The sequence below is a fragment of the Xyrauchen texanus genome, chromosome 42 (assembly GCF_025860055.1).
Source record: "Xyrauchen texanus isolate HMW12.3.18 chromosome 42, RBS_HiC_50CHRs, whole genome shotgun sequence".
Lineage (NCBI taxonomy): Eukaryota > Metazoa > Chordata > Actinopteri > Cypriniformes > Catostomidae > Xyrauchen > Xyrauchen texanus.
Window position 1 is genome coordinate 13,833,571 of NC_068317.1, and position 20,622 is coordinate 13,854,192.

Genomic DNA, 20,622 nt, shown 5'->3' on the forward strand with positions numbered 1-20,622 from the left:
GACACTGCAAGATGCATTACACACACACACACACACACAAATTATGCATACCTGCATATACTTTATCAATTATCACTAAGCTCACTGTCGTAAATGATAGTCAAGTCAATAAATACATATTTTAAAACCTGTATTACTAGATTAATATGGCTGTGCTCATGGCTAAGCCTCTCTGAATTTAATTTTAGGAAATGTTATTATGACAAGTGTCGCCCCTCTGCAAATAAGCTTGCAATATTCATCTCCCATTCAGTTCAATTCTACGGAATCTCGAGCACCTTTTCTCATACATGAATGGGTTATAGCATCCTCTCACTCAAATGAGTGTGCACTCAAAAACACGGAGTGATTGGCTCTCTCCCCTCACCCTCTTTGCCCCAGGCAGCCGGTTAGCCACTCCACGGCTGTGTGACGGAGGGATTGAGGGAGGGGAGAAATTGTTGTTTTGTTTTTCTAATGGCACCAGAGTAGTAGCGTAGTATGGCGGTGCACGTGGAATCCCACGCTGCAGTGCTCCTGCAGAATTCCAGCTCTGCCAGACTGTTTATCTTCTCTGCATTATTGGGGGCACTGGTGATGCATTATTGGGGGCATTGGTGATGTGTTGCTTGCATGCATTGGTGTATGCACAGATTTAGAAAATTAGAACAGTTATAAATATAACTCATTCTACTACTAAAATGTATTTTCTTAATATTGTGAGTTTATAAATAAAAAATAAATTTAAATTGCACTTGATATTTTGTGCATATATATATATATATATATATATATATATATATATATATATATATATACCTACTTAGGTTACAATCATGGTGACTTGTTAAATCTTGGTTAATTTAAATATGCACTGGACTGGGATGTCAAACATTCGTAGAATTCCATGATTAATCAGCTTGTCGTCGTTACGATTACCTCATCACTATTCATATATTCATTTGCAAGCTCTTATGTTAGACTACTGCTCCAGTGCCGTCATCCTTCCCCCTCCTCGTCCGCATTCTGATTGGTTGATGGCGTGTTTTTGGTATCACCAGCTTTTTTCAACTGCATGGATACAGTGGAGTGCAGGGGAACTTGCACGCAGCCAATCAGGATGCAGTAGTGAATCGTAAGTGCCCAGCAGGCTTAAACAATCCCCTGTTTGCCCCCTCTTTTTCTAGATACCATCATTGCTCCTCTCCTCCTGCACGCAATCTCCCAGTAGGAGGCTTCCAAAAGAAAACAAACAGGTCAGAGCATCGCTACATTGGAAAGAGCTTGTACAGCTCTTTCATCCTTTGGGACCACTACGAAAAAGCTGAGAGGCAAATGCACAGTTCCTAAAATTATCTGCAACTCTGAAGCTTTCACTCCTCTGTTGGCATCCCTGTGGCCTATATATCCTGTTTTTGAAAAGAGCCATTTTGAGGTGAATTTTAGCACCTTAATAAATGTTTCCACTTCTGATTTTTATCGTTATTAAAAAAAACCTCTTTAGTGCCTTTACACACATCTCTAAAACCTTTGTAGTATTAAGTCAGTGATGTCATTAATCTTTTTAATAGTTACACACACAATTAAAATACAAAAGTCTGTGTTCTCAATATTTTGTTTCTCAAAAAAAAAATTTTTTTTAAATGAAATTCCTTTTATATATCCTATTTATATATAAAGGAATAAAAGATATAGAGATGTTGCTTTACAAATGTTGTAAAATATTGTGTTATTGAGATATTATTGTCCTTGGAATGACCGCCTAAAGGTTTAGGGAGGGGTGGTTGGGAATTGGGGTTGGTGCTTTTGGCAGTGATGGGCATTTCATTGGCATGGCTTGAATTCGGGACAGATTTATTTAACTTTCTACATTTACGCATTTATGCATTTTTCAGACGCTTTTATCCAAAGCGACTTACAGTGCAATTATTACAGGGACAATCCCTTTGGAACAACCTGGAGTTAAGTGCCTTGCTCAAGGGCACAATGGTGGTGACCGTGGGGTTCGAACCTTCGACCTTCTGATTAACAGCCCTGTGCTTTAGCCACTATGCCACCACCACTCCACAGCCACTTCTAACAGTGTATGAGTACACACAGTACAGCTGGGCGCAGTATTGTAAAGCTGTTGCAAACATATTATTAAACATTTTATTTACATTTTCTAAATAAATAAATAACTGTTTCTTGCCTGTGCAAAACTCAACACCAGGATGCTAAGGTGTTTTGGGTGGTTGCCAAGTTGTTGCTATGGATGGACCCTTTTCACATCACCGGGTTTGGATTGCAGAAGTAAACTAGATGATGTTATGGTTTACAAACAAGCAAATTCTTTTGGCATCCCAGAAAAGAACTGCTTTCAATTGGTGCTTTGTTCAAATTGAGCTGAAAATGTCCAAAAAGTGCTGTTTGTGGAGTCAAAATATTTTACAATCATAAATTTTGGGCTTGTATCTGCTCTAATAAGTCCAATTTGCCCGCAAGTACTGTTGGTATATTTGAACTTTTCATGGAGCAATCACACAAACTCCAATCACACATTGCAGTTTTTAATTTCCAAATTATGACTGCAGAGGCCAAATATGATGATCTTATATGAATAAAACAACCATGTAAGATCTAACAGGATCCAGACTCCATCTCTCCACCAGCACAGTGCATACTAGCTGTTTGTGAAAGGATATGTAAATAAAATAGTGTACTACCTCTAAAATGTTAAACATTTGCAGTTATTATGAATGCATTACATTTTTCAATATACACTCATAGAGCATTTTATTAGGAACACCTGCACAGCTACTTATTCATGCAATTATCTAATCAGCCAATCGTGTGGCAGTAGTGCAATTCATAAAATCATGCAGATATAGGGTTAATGTTAATGTTCACACCAGCCATCAGAATGGGGAAAAAAATGTGTCGGTGATTACGACCATGGCATGATTGTTGGTGCCAGACAGGCTGGTTTGAGTATTTCTGTAACTGCTAGTCTCCTGGGATTTTCATGCACAACAGTCTCTAGTTTACCAAAAACATCCAGTGATAGGCAGTTCTTTGGACGGAAACACCTTGTTGATTAAAGAGGGGTCAACTGAGAATGGCCAGACTGGTTGGAGCTGACAGAAAGGCTATGGTACCTCAGATAACCCCTCTGTACAATTGTAATGAGCAGAATAGCATCTCAGATTGCGCAACAGGCCGAACATTAAGATGGATGGGCTACTACAGCAGAAGACCACATTGGGCACTTTATTAGGACCATATTGTTCCTAATAAAGTGGTCTGTGAGTGTAGGACAGCTATTAGAATATTGCTGTATTCTATTGTGTACTAAATGTGGACCAATAATTTAAGCAGTAAAGATGCATATTGCTTGCTGTGTGCAATTTCGTCTATAGCATGGTAAACTTATATAAAGGTACATTTGAAGACCATAGCAAATATTATTTTGCCTTTCCATTTGCTCCAAGAGCAAAAGAAAAAAATCCACTATTACATTTCCACCTCTTCCCAAAAGAGGAAAAAGGCAGAGAAAGATGGATTATTTACAGTCAGAAGAGAGAGAGGTGCTGCAGTGTACTATCCCTTATAAGATTATAGGCCAAATCTATAAAAACAAGTTTTACACAGCATCGTCTATTCCCAGCTGTTTGCATGAGATCAATAAATAACTCATGCCACTGACCTTGTCCTCTAATCCTGAGCCTAAACCCTGACCACAACATGATCTGTAGCATGTCTTTAACCTGTCACTGACCCTCACCAGTTTGTTGTCTCTCTTGAAAAAAGTGTGATTGTCTGATTGGGTTAGTGTGTATAACAGCCCACCAAGTTCTTGCCTCTGTTAGGATATGTTAGAGCACTTTTCATCAACACCTATCTGTCAGCAACTTCCCTGTTTCTGTTCAAGACACAGACAGACACATAGAGTTTGCTAGTTCAGAGGCTCACCTGTTTGCAACCTCACCTGCGTCACTCCTCGTGAAGTCTCCTGCTGTCTCTTCGCCTCAACATCCAGACATTCACTCTTTCTGTCTTCCTGTTCACCTGTCTACCCGTTCACATCTAAACATTCTACCTGACAGCAGCCTGTGTTCTGTCACTCTGTGTGTATGTTACTCTCTCAGTCTCATCTCTCTCCTCTGGGTTCTCAGCGTTGGCATAAACATTCTAACCACCAACCAGTGTTAGGAAAGCTACTTTGAAACTGTAGCTTGTCAAACTACAAGCTGCTCATAATTTAGTAAGGGATAATCCATGGCTATGTGTGTTAATGATTTTAATGCACGACGTGGAGGCGAAGAACCACCTGACGCAAAGTAAATTCAACTTGTATAACGCACACCTAGCCATGGGTTATCCCACTTATAGCATGGTCACATGTCAGCATTGATTAGTTACAGATGTTATTGATTTTTACTGCACAAAGTTTGACTGGAAGAAGAACAATAACTGTTAACTTTATCTTTGGGTCGTTAGATCTCGAGTTCTGCCCATTCCCAGTTTTTGGAGACCAACCATTCTTTAAAAACTGTGAATTGAAATACTCAATCCAGAAATAATATTAGATACATAATTTAAAAGGGTTGACACTCATCAGAACATATATTTAATTCTTATTCTGTCATTGCTGACGTGACCGTTGTAAAAGTAGCACATACTGTTCATGATGAGGAGAAAATCATCTAAGATGCTCTAAACCTGCAGACTTTGATCACTGAGACATCCATATGTTATCCATTAAGGCTTCAAGATTGATAGAATTAAGAATAAAATCTCGATGTGGCCTTACAAAACAGAAAAAAGGCTGTTTGTTATGAAACAGTCTCCCTCCATTCATGCAGAGCTTCAAGCAGCGATGTGTGATTGTGGGGCGCCCTCTAGCGGTTCGCTCTAGCGGCACATGTTTAGCAGTGCAGCAATTTTTGAACATATAACTGTACTCTAAATACAACCAATAAAACTGTTTGTTGTGTGTGTATATATATTCGTAAATGTGGTTGTGGCATGAGGACGTGGTCATGTGTCGGTCTGTGGGAGAGAGAGAGCAGTAAGGCTTGTCACCTGGTTCATAATTAACCCCAACACCTGTATCTTATTATAGTGATGCGGAGGGAGACATAAAAGGCACGCAGAGTGTCCAAAGACTGAGAGAGTAAACAAGAAAGCGCAACAGCTACGGAAGAGATAGATCTTTTCCATTTAGTTGTAAAGTAGTGTGTATCGATGTTTACTGTCGATTTTGTGTGTTTTTAAATTATTAAATTATTATTATCCAAGCTTAACCAGTTGACTAAAATGAATCAGACTTGCCAAAGCTTTATGTGAGAGTGTGGATATTTAAGGCCAACCAGTTTTAATATTATTACCTCAGTTTTCTAGGCTGTAAAGATGTGCATGCTACAATGTAAATCACCTTTTTTTTCTTTTTCGGGGAAAGGTCATAACGGCATATGCTAATTGGCAGTCATCAATTTTTGTAATTTAGTAAATTCCCTTATCGCTGTTATTTCCTGCTTTTTTTTTTGTGCGCAAGTTTTGTGTGCATATCTGTTTTGATGGAACACATGTACAATAGATGAGGGTTTGTTGCATTGTCTAATTTAGCTAATTTTTGCTAGTTATCAGCATTTTGGTATGCATGTAAAAACAATATTATAGCCATTATTATGGCCATTATAGCCAAAAATAGCCATCATTTTCGCATGCTACACTTTATTGGAAATGCTACACTGTTTATTGAAATTAAATGAATGAAAACTAGTTAGTTAGTAGCATCGCTACTTTTAGTTATTACTCTCAAACACTGCATACCAGTTACAAAAACCAATTGTAAAACATCATTCCAAAACATGTACTTGTAGTGATCTCTGTATTTACTGTGTACTATGTGCCTGCAATTTTGCATTCAAGTGCACCTGCAAATTTAGGTGGCTGTCACATTCATTGTAATGTCAGGAGCGTGTGATGTAGGTGCGACTGTTTATCCCCTTTGCTTTCCAGATTTGCATCTCCTTTAGGAGTGTCCTGTCTTACCGTCAACCATATTATTTAGCACTCACTCACATATACTCATACACACACACACACACACACACACATACACACACTCTCGTGACCTACATCTAGGCTGTCTGCATTCTCATGTGTGTGACCTTATATTCCTGTCCCTTCCTGCCAGAAGCGCTGGAATCGTGGGTGATACTCTTATGTTGTTGTTGCCTAGATTGACCCTTTCCCTCTCGTTTGCATCCTCCCTCCTCTTTCATCTCTTTTCACGAGCTGAATGTAAACAAGCCGGGCTTTTGATGTGACTTTCAGTCTTTTTGTTCGATACAGCTACCGTTACGACAGACTGTTAAGAAAGAAATATTGAACACAAAAAGATGTTGTGTACGTCTGTTTTTTTTAGATCAACTGTGTGGGTGTTCAGCTTTTTCACCTGCTCAACCTGGTATAGATACCGAAAGACCTGTGTGAATATGATAAATTCCATTAGTATGGAAACCTTTGGAAGGTCTCTCTCTTTTGTGTTCATCGCTCTCTTGAGGATCTATTATAAAGACGAATTATTTGTTGTAGTTTGACTGAAATCAAACTTTTCAAGTACATGTAAAGTGCAACACTTATTGTACCTAGACAACTGAGATTTGTTACCATCTGTAATGCCAGAACTTGCGTAAATATGTACAACAGGACAACTTGCATGCAATGCATTGGCCAAGTTTTTGTGTCTTATTTTGCGCCCTTGTGTAGTATTTTTTTGGCGTTGGAATAAGTATACATATACTGTACATAAAACTCTTTTTTTCCAAAAGAGCAAGGTATACCCTGTTTTTCTCCTCTCTTTCTCGCCAATTTGGAATGCCCAATTCCCAATGTGCTCCAAGTCCTCGTGGTGGCATAGTGACTCGCCTCAATCTGGGTGGCGGAGGACGAATCTCAATCTGCACATTTTATCATGTAGCTTGTTGCGCACGTTACCACGGAGACCTAGGGCGTGTGGAGCACCGCGCTATTCTCCGCAGCATCCACGCACATTTCATAATGCACCGAGAGCGAACAACATTATAGCGACCATGAGGAGGTTACCCCATGTGACTCTACCCTCCCGAGCTACCGGGCTAATTTGGTTGCTTAGGAGACCTGGCTGGAGTCACTCAGCATGCCCTCGATTTGAACTCACGACTCCAAGGGTGATGGTTAGCATCTTTACTCACTGAGTTACCCAGGCCCCCCGGTATACCCTGTTTTTCTTTGTATGTGCCCTTTAAATTCAAACAACAAGAAGGTCTCCATCTTTCAAATGGGACCTTGATTAAGTTCACAATTGTAGAAGGATTGTTTGGCCTTGCTTCTGAACCAATGCCTCTGTTTTTCATTAACTGAATGCTAAATACAAAAGAAAATTAATGGACCCATTAGACAGTTATCCCAAGAGTATTCATGCTCTTTAGGTTGCTGTTGTTTTAGATATAAAAATAGTGGTGACATCTGGTCTGCTCAGGGCCCTGCACAGGAAAACCACTGTGTCTGGAGAGTGGAAGCTGTGGGGCAAGGGGAAGGAGCATCGACTGGTGGTTGGAAGGGTGATGTTTTCTTGATAAAAGGGGAGATAAGTGCCATGTTGGAATCATAGTAGAGCATTATAACCACCCTTTAGCCTAGAACTAGGTATGGGGGGGAAGTCTATATTTCAATGTTTTGTGATATTTAACCTTGCAGTATTGTAGGGTTAGTCCATGCCAAATCAAACAAATTTCAGAAACGCCCCCAGCTGATTTTTTATTTTTTATTTTGTTAGTACTTTTTCTGAAGAAAGATAAACATAAATTATGAAAGCCAAAATATTGAATGTCATGATCAATATTTACTGAGTAACGCATCATTTTGTAGAGGAGGGTCAACATGACAATTAAAAAAATAAAGAAATAAAAATAAAATAACCTTAGAAAGGTAGCAGCATTATTATTTTCACACAGAGGTTGGTAGTTCTATTACTAAAATCAGTTAACTTCAGCAGCCCTTGTTGCATTAAATGCCAATGGTTTGAGTCCAAATTTGGAGAAAAACACCTTTTTTGTGTTTTTTCTCCAAAGATGCGTTGCTTTTAAACTTCAAATGTATTAAAGATATCTTAATGTCTTTTTAGATTCTAATTTCAGAACAAACTTTCCTTTATCTATATTTATTTTTAAGGCCATTTATGGTTAAATCCCAGAGATATGAGGCTTTTAACATTGCTCTAAATGTGTAAATTGTTCAACCATTTTCAGTGGTAGAAAACCAAATGTGGGCCACATGGTATGAGGCTAGTTTTTCTTGTCTGACATAGCAAAGATCTAAAGAACAAATAATGTTGAAACTAGAAATGTACCTTTTATTTTTTTTTTACATATAAACAATAATGTTATAAACCTTGATTTTCAAATCCAAAATTACATTATTATTAGGAATAAGCAAAACATGTTGCTCTTCATTTAGTGCAGTATATATACAGTAAGTAGTTTTTGGATTTCAGAAATGTATACCTGCAAAGCACTGAAAAGCATAATTTAGGGGTCCAAACACCAAAGATGCTGACACTTGTAATGTACTAGCATTAGATTAAAAAAACACTCAATTATTTTTGTTCAACCAAAATGCAAACTCAAAAAAAGCAAAGAATATAACATATTACATTTGTAATTTGTCTCTTTGCAAAGGGTTTCGTGCAATGATGAACATGCTGGAGCCAGGGAGCGCTATTCCCTCACATGATTTTTTTTTTTACTGACACTGATGTGCTCTATGCTACTTTGATGGCTCTACGATGACATAAGGCAAGAAGTCCAAAGTCCAATGAAGATTAATGTGAAAAAAGTGAGGAAAATATTTAAGTTTGTGTCGGAACACATTTAACAAAGAATCGTGACCCTGATATCACCATAATGTTGTATTGCCAGGTCCCAGCTGAGCTCCACCCCCATTTCGTACCATCTCACTTTGATCTAACTGTCAAATTTGCAAACATCGCCAACAACTCAGACATGCATTGTACTTTCTGTTCAAGTGATGTCATTTCAATTCTCTCCATCTCTTTCTCTCTACCTGTAGGTACGTTGTCATGGGGAACCTCCTTAAAGTTTTAACATGCACAGACCTTGAACAGGAGCCCAACTTTTTCCTCGATTTTGAAAGTAAGATATTTCTCCTTATTCGTTTATCTGCAAACAAACCTCTATTCTCAAACGTTCCCTCACATTGCACTACTTCAGTAGCTGATATCAAATAACTAAAGCCTTGTTGGCATTTGGGCACATTCCCATCAAGTTGGATACTGGGAGACCTGATGTAGGTCATTGCCTGGTCACAATATAGGATGCCAGTTCCCTTTTGGATGCACCAGTGGTCATCGTCTCAAGTTTGGGGTTTGATAGGATCTGAATCTCCCTTTCCCTTGAGACTAGATCATGAGCCACACACAATCTGCTACCTCCTCATTTGTTTGAGTCAAAAGTTCACTCCAAAGCTAAGGAAGGTGAACCAAAGAAAAAATACAGAGAGTGGAAAACAAGAGTTTCCAGCCTCTATTACACTTACCCACAGAACATCTCCACCCCAACATGTTTTCCTCCATGTTTAGTCGCATAGCATTTCTTCTGGATAAAGACAGGGGGCTATATGGAGTCAGTTCCAAACCACTGGCTCATTCATGGGTCATCAGTCAGTCTCCTATAAGAACAATTCCTATAGTGTCTACTCAAGGGTTATGTAAAATGTAGAGAGTGAGGAACTGCAAGAGAAACTTAACGTGCAGAACATATAGAGCATAGGAACAGAACCTACTGTATCAAGACCAGACAAGCTAAAATATCTTTGTATTCTTAATATGTTGCATTCGAGTGCTTCGAGAAAGGAGGTGGCCCTTAATTTCTTAAATTGTACATGAAGACAGCTGTAGTTAAAAGCTGGTAATGTCTCATTGAGTCATCTCTTTAGATGTGGGACTGAGGTTTCCACCATTTAAAATGCCAAACTTTGCCTTTTAAACATGAAAACCGACTTAGCTGTAGAGGTTTGACTCAAAAACTCTGTAACCTCCTCAGTGAGACCAACACTTGGCCAGTGGTAATGTTCCTTTTGGGCTGTATATACATAACAGGGTTGAATGTAGCACATGAAGTGTCAGTAAGCTCAAAGCTGTCTTTGTTCTTTCCTTCATTTTGATCTGTGGCTCATTATCTAATGTGTAAAGCTCTGATACATGGCCATCAGTTGCAAATAAACGGTATTCAGTATATCCTCACAGTGTATCAAACAGTGACAAACTGTGATGTTGAAAGACCTTTTGATTAAAGACCTTGAAGAGGGTTCCATTCATTTTCTTTTTCTCTCACTCTGTCTCCAGATGCCCAACCGACAGACGCAGAGCGAGAGACATGGGAAGAGGTGGATGTGGTCCTGAAGGATACAGGGGGAATACTTGACGAATTACAGGCATATAAAGGCGCCGGGCAAGAGATACGAGAGGTGCACACACACTCTTAATTTAACAGAGAGAGATCTACCCATGTATCTAATCAGGCACCAAATGCAGTACCCAAAATATTTTCCCAGCCAATCAATTCACTTTGGTATCCGAGGAGGAGGATTTGGCACAACATCTGATTCCCTTTAGGTTTACTCGCATTGCTTAAATTTTTTCTATTTACAATCTTTTTTTTTTCCATCGGTTAAGCATTATAACCAATCGCAGAATTGTCCATTGAGCACATGAATGTAGTGATGAATCAGAAGTTAATTGATTAGTTTATATGCCTGTTAGTAAGGACTAACAACCAATCCGAATGAGTACCAATAACTTTGAAGCAGTCTGATCCACATATGTTTGTTGTATATTCATTTCATTCCACCAGTGACAAACATAAGTGCTAAAGAAATTACCTGACACTCAAAAATAAGGCTAATAACCAAAGCAAAAAGCATCAGCCATAATTTGGAATTATTTTGGATTCGCAAGATGCCACTAAAACACTCCTGTTAGGGTTTTAACTGTATAATGAACAAGGTGTAGACATGGTGTAATTTATTTTTTTAAGTTATACATTAATTGTTATTAAAAAAAGATGTATTGTGCAATGTAGACAGCTTCAAGCATTCTCTAAAGTGCAGAAGTTTATATGCAAACAGTTACATAATGACAGCTTTGTGATTATAATGGGATGCAGTGATCATAATACACAGATGAATTATTTTGATGTAAATTCTCTAAAATGAAATTATTATTGTGATTTATCAAGGAGAGTAATTGTACAATATGATTTTTGTCAAAACTATGCACCCCTGCAAATATGCTGTTGTACATGCAAAGTTGTTTATAATTGTCTCCTTATGTTTCATTGACTCTCTCAATCCACATATATTCACTCAAATTGAACTGAATAAGGAACAGTGCTGGTGGCTTTGAAAATCTCTCCGTTATTGAAATTCTTAGCTCTGCTCAATCACACCTCACTGTGAGTGAGCATCAGTGTGATTGATGCTCTTGTTGCCATGGATACCGTTGCTGTAAATGTAACGGGAGCCAGCTGGTAGATAGCTGTGCAGTGTGTAAACCTCACTCTCCAAGGAGGCTAAAGGCTGTAGCACCCGCCTCCCACGCCGGAGACCCAGATTCGAGTCCCGTTCGGAGCGGGGCGAGTAGGACCGGTTACATTGGTGCCGTGACCCGGATGGGAGTGAGGTTTAGGGGGGTGAGTGTAACGGGAGCCAGCTGGTAGATAGCTGTGCAGTGTGTAAACCTCACTCTCCTGACCTCAAGAGGTGCCCTAGCGACTGATGTTAGAGCACCTGCCTCCCACGCCGGAGACCCAGGTTCGAGTCCCGTTTGGAGCGGGGCGAGTAGGACCGGTTACATAAAGATATAGTTGCCATGGACATGCGTCCTCTGCAGAATGAATGTGAATGTTTTCTTTTATTTCTTACTTTTGTTTAATCAAAGGAGTGTGATGCATTACATTTTATGTCAGCACTCTTAAGTAATTATTTTAATGAGCCGCATGTATTTGAAAGCTGAGAAACAGAGAGAAAACGGTGACTAGATGTTCTGACCAGTGTCGTCGTGGAAAAAACATAATGAATAAACTTAAAACCTCATGTATATTTGGATTTGACAGAATTTACATCCACAAAATGCCACCCTTACAATTTAACATCATCACACATACTCTGTTGTAACATAACCTCACTATGTCATAAAATAATATGTCCCATTTTGACTTGTTTATAACTTGCCAGATGTTGTATTATTGTGATGATGGGTTTGTTTTTTTCAGGCAATCCAGAATCCCAATGACGAGGCATTACAAGACCAGGCATGGGCTGCTGTGGTGCCTTTAGTAGGCAAACTAAAGGAGTTCTACGAATTTTCACAGAGATTAGGTATGTTAGATCCTTTAGAAGAATAAATCACCCAAAAACTTTACATTCACATGTACACACCCATACCAAACCAGTATGAATTACTATTATGATTAATATTTTAATATTCCTTTATTTCTTGGTTTTTCATGGAGTACAAAATAAGATATTCAGGCTGCTCTTTTCCAATCAGTGAAAGTGAATGAGGATGTTGGCTGTTGCTGAACATTCATTTGTGATATCTATTTCAGTCAGTTTTCTGAACTGTGAAGATCTGACAAATTAAACACACACATACTGTGTGTACACACCTGAGCAGGCCCAGGGAAGTAACACAGCTGGTTCTCTTTTGATCACACACCGAACAGTAATTCTAGCGCCCCAACACATTGGATAACAAAGGTTGGGGTAACAGTAAATGGTTGAATAGTCATCTTGGGGAAGTGTGTAATATTTTCAGTGCTCAAAGTTTTTCTCCTAACCTAGTTTAAGATGCAGAGACAACTATAAGAAAGTAATTAGAATTTTGATTCAGCTCTGTGACACTTTCAAAACATTTCTGTTTGTTTGAGCATCGCAACCACCCCAACATGGCAATATTGGCCAATGGTGTAAGTTTGGGGCATGGCAGTCTGTTTGTCCTGCCAGTTGCAGATGAGGAGTGTGTTTGGAAAACCTGTTTGAAAAGAGTCAATATTTTTGCAGTTGCGTTTTTGTGTCACGGGTCGCGCAGCAACTAACACTCATAGAGAAAAATTGGTCTCCATCTTTGTGCTAATCGACATCTTTGTTTCTTCTGTGGTCCTCTGGCTTCATTACTGTTAGCTGTTTCTCCAATCTAGACAAAAATGTGCATGAGGCTGAATAAGACTGACTGAATCGACTGCGGTCGTGACTTGCCCTGAAGCCCTTGTAACTTTGACCTTTACATCCCTGTAATGGCTTCTGAATGTGTAGTCAATGAATACACCCCCAACGCTAGCCGTCTGGGGTGCGTTACGTAACTTGCCAAATTGGGTCATATAGCTTTCCCGCGCTTTACGCTCCAGAACACTAAACCGGCTTTTGGCGCAAGCTCTCATGCCTGACATGCTTCGCTAAACTACACTGATTTCTTGGCATGTAGTGCACTAGTCTGACGATGAACCTATCTGTGCATATTAGGTCAAGATTTGGGTTTTTGGGTGTCACAGCTTTTATAATTGTAGATGTCTTTACAGCATGACTGAGGCATGCTGCACTGTACTAAAAAGTTAGAGACTTCAGGAAATGACATGATTGGAAAGCAGCGTGTCAAGGTTTATGATAGATTTACAATATAATTGTACAGTGTCACACTCGCTTGGATCTTTGTCCTTTTTAAGAATCAGACTGATCTGGGCTTGTGTCATGGTTGGCGGAAGCTTTCCATTCTTTAATTAATCCGTATACATTTCTAGCAAAAGTGGAGCCAGATCTGTAGCATTAGCTCTAAAAATTAAGTGGAAAAGCCATCTGGCCCCAGAACCTTGCCTGTAGGCAGGGCCTTAATTAACTCGTCAAGCTCTTTTTTTTTTTTTTTTTATACAGATTTCGAAAACACAAACCATATACCATTTGGCCAGACAAACAAATATTCCCACCCGAAACTCATGCCATTGATTGAACCAGTGTTATTTCTGGCTGGTCGAGATGCTTCAACAAACAGAGCGGTCTTTTGAAAGCTCCATAGAGCAAAGTGTTTCCAGTTTTCAAAGGAATCAACCAACTGTATATTAAGCAGAGAAAGAAAATATTTGAACTTTTTACCAGTTTGCATCCTGTTTGCCACCTCAATTCAAATTCAGAATTGGAATTTAAAAGGCATTCTCAATTCAGCTCTGAGAAGTGTTTGTATACAAAAATGTATATGTCAGTTTTAGTCATGGAGTGTATGTTTTGTTTGTCTGGTTTAAAGTAGGTACTTCGCAATATATACTTTCTCGCCTTTGACCCCTGTCATTCCTGATATCTCTTTGTATTTCTATCATTTTTCTATGTACCTCAGTTCTTGTCTTTGGCTTTCTCATGATCTGATCAGATGTGACATACACTCGCTCACCCTCCCCTTCCCTTAGTCTGATCTGCTGTCCTCGCCTCACGCTTCATAGTCGGCATGCACCCGTAAAAGCCGCTCATCTCAAGCTCTGTTTTGACTGCGAGGAGAATAGTGTGCTTCCATGGCCATTTTTAATCAGCTCTTCAGCCCTACCAAGCTGACTAAAGCAGATGGAGGTTATTACCGAATGGCAAATCTGCTCAATTTACTCTACGAAAAATTTTCTCTCTCACTCACCCTGCTTTGAATAGGGGACCGTGTGACTACTGACTTGGATATAAAACTTTACATCTTAAAACTCTTGATTTTCTTTTAAGGCTGTATGAGAATAAACAGTCTAGCTAACATAGCTGCTCTCTGTCTAACCTTATGGAAAAAGGGTTGTTAGGCTTAGTTAATGTTAATTTCAACATACTAATACAGTTTTCATGGTACCTTATGCGTTATCTAATGTTAACGAATGGAACCTTAATAATTTTTTGCATTGCAATTTAATGCACTTAAAGAACCTGATGGTACTACCATGTCCAAATTTAAAAAAAATAAAAATACTTTAACTCTACAGAATGTTTTATTTTGTGACCTGATATCTGCAGAAAATAACACCACTGCAATTACAAGCAGCAAGTTAATAATTCTTTTCAGTTGATACTTTTCAGTGAATCAGTCAAATCCATGTTCTAACCATAGCACTTTTTGGTACTTTTTTGTTTGTGTACATTTTAACAGCCTTGATTGTTGCAATGTCCATATGAGCCATTGAAAATAAGACCGGAAATCCCAAAGATTATTTGACTAGAAGCCTTTTGATGAGGCTTAAACTGAATGCTCATTTGTTCATCAAGTGTAGTTAATACATGGATTTAAACCTCCATAACCCATCCATCACTTTTCTATTTCCATTCCTGTTTCCCTCCACCACGTATGACTTTTTGGAGGAAATGTTCATTACTAACAAAAGCAATAGACAGAATCACTCCAAAGGCAGCTCTGTTCTGTTTTGTTTGTATATTTTAAGACTTGTAACGTTAGGTCAATGCAGTCGGGCTGAGATCATACTGTACCTCAACCATAAACTAATTTATGGCTGCTGGGCTGAATCTTGTTATGTAATGTAATTGCTCTAGCATGTTGCCTTGTACCATATTGACTCAATAGAGCAATGGAGAGAATGAGAAAGGGAATTGTGGGTTAAGAACAGCTTCTGTTGAGGCATCGGCTCAGAATATCTAGAAACTTCAGATTAGACTTTATGTAAGAGATGTGTGTTTTTTGTGTGACTTTTGCATAGCCTTGAGTATGTCTTAGTGAGGAAATAGCCAGGTCAAATCAGGAAATTTTTATTTGTATAACACTTTTAACAACACATAATTTCAAATCTGCTTTATAGGAAATCAAGCACTAAAAAATAAAAACTAAACAAAAAATGAAACTGTAATATCTATAATGTCTTACAATGTGTAGTTTGATTAAATATGATTGTAAAATGTGTATAGAAATTAAATAAATAATAATTGTATTTAGAACCCATGTGAGCAAGCTGAACGTGATTGTGGCAAGGAACACAAAACTCCATAAGATAAAATAACCTTATGGGAAACCAGGCTCACTGTGGGGGCCAGTTCCCCTTGCTAAACAACATGAATGTAATGTCAATAATGATTATTTATGTGCAGTGGAAGTCATAGTTTTAAATTTGTAAATTAAGCAAGCATTAATGTCCAGTGTTTAAAAATAAAATATTTTTTAGGAACTTTAAGATTAAAGACTAATGTCTTTGAAGTTCATCCTGGATTAACTACAGAAGTTCACACAGATGCATTGTCCTTTGTTAGTTGTCTGATGAAGGCTTTTGTTGGCAATTAAATGATAGTCTGTGTATTCATTTTCGAGAGTGTAGTCCATCAATAGATAAAGGTGATGCAGGCAGAGATAAATTATGTGGTGCATCGCAGTTCAACCTGCAGGTAATTTCAGTGAGTTTCGGTGGGGTCCATCCTAAATCCAAGGTCAGGCAGTGACATATGAACAGGGTTGGGTAGTTACGGAATACATGTAACGTGATTACGTATTTAAAATACAAAATAGAAGTAACTGTATTCCACTACAGTTACAATTTAAATAATTGGTAATTACAATAGTTACATTCAAAAAGTATTTTGATTACTGAAGAGATTACTTTGCATTTTATTGTCATTTGTTTCATTTAATATTTAGTCCTTTCAGATGGAAAACATTTATACATAGAAATTATGCGATCTAAAGTGCATTTGAACAGCAGTGAAACACTTTCTTATGATGTGTTACATTCATACGAGCAGACAAAGACGTAAGTTTGAAGTAAGTTTGGAGCAGAAGAAATATAAATAATCCTTGTGTAAATTGTCAGCTTTACGCTAGCTAAAATGCTATTTCTAGCCATTTTACATGCACATGTTACCAGACATGATCATATTTTTTTTTATCAAGAAAATTCACATTGGATCATAATTTCTATTTTTCTAGCAAGACGTTTGATATTAGGGCAAAAATCATATTTTTGATAATGATTTTTGTATTGTTTTCCTGTAAAAATATACACAAATCCTTAAAACAAGATCAGTTTGATTTAACTTGTTTTAGAAACAACACTGCATAAGATATTTAGGTTTTTCAGTGAATGTATTTTGTCTTGCTATACTGGCAGAGTTTTATAGTTAAAACAAGTGAAAGAGTCTAAAAGTAATCCAAAGTATTTAAATATGTTACTGACCTTTAGTAATGTAACGGAATACATTACAAATTACATTTTACAGCATGTATTCTGTAATGTGTAGTGGAATACATTTCAAAAGTAACCCTCCCAAACCTGCATATGGAGTATTTGATGTCTTACAGTTGGAGTTGGCATCAGTTCATCCTTTTAAGTAAAAAAACTGAAGTGACATCTGGCTAGCACCGGCTGTAGTTTGCCGTCATCTCTCAGCAACACATAGCAATGGAGTCCGACACCAAGCAGGAATGGAACTGGATCTGGCAGGCTCTGGTAACCTTAGGATATGACATGGAAACAAATAGAATAATATTAGCATAGATGCCATTCAATTTTATGCAGAGTTATAGATCATGATGGATGTTTCTGGTTCTGGCAGACCAAACTAAAGTAGCCTAATTGTGAGTTGAAGGATAAATTAGGTGTATGCCAGGCTAAATAGATGAGTCTTTAGTCTAGACTTAAACTGAGTGAGTGTGTCCCGAACCATGTTAGTGAGACTATTCCATAGTTTAGGAGCCAAGTATGAATAGGGTCTACCTTCATTTGTGGATTTTGATATTCTTGGAATTATTAACAAGACAGAATTTTGTGATCGTAATGAACGTGACAGAATGTAGCATGTCAGAAGGTCACTTAATATTGTGGAACTAGACCATTCAAAGCTTTAACAGAAGTATCATGTAGTTAACATAATTTATAAATGAATACGATGATAACGATGATAAAATTGGGCTAATATGACCATATAAGTTCTAGGCAGCACTCTGTCAGCTGCTTTTTGAACCAATTGAAGGTTATTTATTGAATTTGCTGGACATCCTCCCAGTAATGCATTACAATTATGTAGTCTTGAGGTCATGAATGCATTAATACATTTTTCAGCATCAGCAACAGAGAACATGTGTTGTCATTAAGCAATATTTCTCAGGTGGAAGAATGCTGTTCTACAAACATTGGAAATTTGATTTTCAAAGGACAGATTGATATCAAACATAACACCTAAGTTCTTTGCTGTAGAAGATGACGTAACAGTACAGTGCTAATTTGGAGAGTTGTGAATTTTTTTGGGTTTAGAAGAAATATAATGTTGGGTATTGTCGGCATAACAGTGAATCTTATTCCATGATTCCTGATAATACCTCACAGGGGAAGCATGTAAAAGGAGAAAAGCAGAGGTCCTAAAACTAATCCCAGTGGCACTCCATACTTAACTTTTGAATTGACAATACCTCATTTACACATACAAATTGGTAGTAGACTGACAAATAGGACCTAAACCATGCTAATGCAAGTCCAATAATGCCAACATATTCCTCCAGCCTATTCAAGACAATGTTTTGATCTATCGCACTAAGATCTAAAAGCACTAAAAGAGAAATGCAGCTGTGATCAGATGATAAGAGCAAGTCATTTGTTACTCTGATAACTACAGCCTCTGTACTGTGATAGGGCCTAAATAAATGACTAATTTCCTGACTGAAATTTTTCATATATTCCATTTCTCTGTGGAAATTAACATAGTTGGGAGGACACTAACTTTGTAGTATATTCAACATAAATTGTAGATTTGAAATCAGTCTGTAATTAGCCAATTCTCTTGGATCAAGTTGTGGCTTCTTAATAAGCGGTTTGAGAACAATCATTTTAAAGTTTCTTGGGACATTTAGTGAACAGTTAATAATATTAAGAAGGGGTTTTGAGATTACAGGGAAGACCTCTTTTAAGAGCTTAGTTGGTATTGGATCTAACATTCAGGTTGTGACATAATTTTTTGATAAGTTTTGTTAGCTATTCATGACCTATGAGTGTGAAGGATTGAAGTTGCTTGTAAGCAAAATTATGAGACACTGTTTTCTGAGGTACCGTGACAGATGATTGCCTAGTTCTCGGCCTGCATCACCTCGGTCTAACGATGGACTATACTCTTCAAAATGGAATAAATAGACTATCAATAAATTGCCAACAAAAGACTTCATCAGCAACTAACAAAGGACAATGCATCTACATGAGCTTCTGCAGTAAATCCAGGATGAACTTTAAAGACATTAGTCATTTATCTTATAGTTCTTACAAAATCTTTGTTTAAACTCTGGCCCTGAACACTTACTTAGTTTACTCATTTTAAACCATGACTTGCACTGCACATAAATAAATAATATTGGCATTATATTCATGTTGTTAGTCAGAGGGGAACTGGCCCCCACAGTAAGCCTGGTTTTTGACAAGGTTATTTTTCTCCATAAACCAACATCTTATGGAGTTTTGTGTTTCTTGCCACAGTTGCATTCGGCTTGCTGACTGGGTTTCTAAATACAATTATTATTTAATTACTTATTTTTATACACACTTCATTATCATATCTAATAAAACAACACAATGATGACTAAGACTTTATAGATATTGTGGTTTCATTTTCTGGTAATGCATGATTTTCTGTAAAGCTGCTTTCAAACTGTGTGTATTCTGAAAGGCACTATACAAATAAAATTACGACTTGACTAGTTCCAATTTTATTTCTGATCATTTAAATTTTATCAATAAAGAAATTATTTCTAACCAGTATTCCTAACAAATAGTTTGATATTTTGTATTGTTAGGTCTCATATCATCTTACAAGTCATGTTATTTACATTGTTGGATGCAATTGGTTGCATCGGGTTTGTAGGCATGGCATCTGCAAACATATGTTGCTAGACATTTTCTCAGAGCTAACTTCACTTTTCTTACCCATTTTTGCAATTGCAGTATTTTTAACAAACAGTTCTTATGGTAATTTTGAGTGCATGTATGAAATCACATACGTAGGTGTCATAGCAGAGTAACCGCAGGTGTAGTTCATCACATTAAATATGGAGAATCTAATGCTGCGTTCCATTCAATGTCAGATGTGGGATATTCCTACTTGATATCTCAGATCTTTGACCATAAATGTATTCCACTGCCAGATGCTTTGAAGATAACTGTAAGGTAACAAAACAGCAATGCTCCCCAGAGACATCTCCTATAGCAACCCAATTGATAAACAATGCTGTAACGCTAGCACTTGTGCTTCAGGTGTAGTATATTCAAAAGAGAGCACAATTTACTGTGCTTTGTATACCTGTCTCTGCAAACATTTGTTAAACAAGCATAAATATCCTGAATTCTAGAAATGTTAAATTATTGATTGATATTTTTAATAAAAGTAAATGCTTATCACTGACTTTTTGTACTCCTCCATGGGTGCCTGCCGACATGCTTGTGTGACGTCACGCACCTGCATCTCAGAGAAATCAGAATTGAAAATTTCCGCACAAGTTTCCAACTTAGACTTTTCCTAGTAGGAAGTAGGAAATTCTGTCTTTCTGAGTTTAATGGAATGCTGTATGAGTTTGACAACCAAATACTTTTTGTCTTAACATTTTAACAG

At 37.7% G+C, this 20,622-nt stretch overlaps 1 protein-coding gene across 5 annotated transcripts in view; it reads left to right on the plus strand.

Annotated features, from left to right (window-relative positions):
* Positions 1 to 20,622, plus strand: part of LOC127634872 (CYFIP-related Rac1 interactor B-like) — a 74,266-nt gene that overhangs the window by 41,807 nt on the left and 11,837 nt on the right. For all 5 annotated transcript variants that reach the window (XM_052114597.1, XM_052114602.1, XM_052114601.1 and 2 more), the window contains exons 3-5: positions 9,076 to 9,158; positions 10,370 to 10,491; positions 12,297 to 12,402. In XM_052114597.1, the coding sequence (XP_051970557.1) occupies positions 9,086 to 9,158; positions 10,370 to 10,491; positions 12,297 to 12,402 (301 nt within the window). In that variant the 5' untranslated portion in view covers positions 9,076 to 9,085. The remainder of the gene's footprint in view (positions 1 to 9,075; positions 9,159 to 10,369; positions 10,492 to 12,296; positions 12,403 to 20,622) is intronic.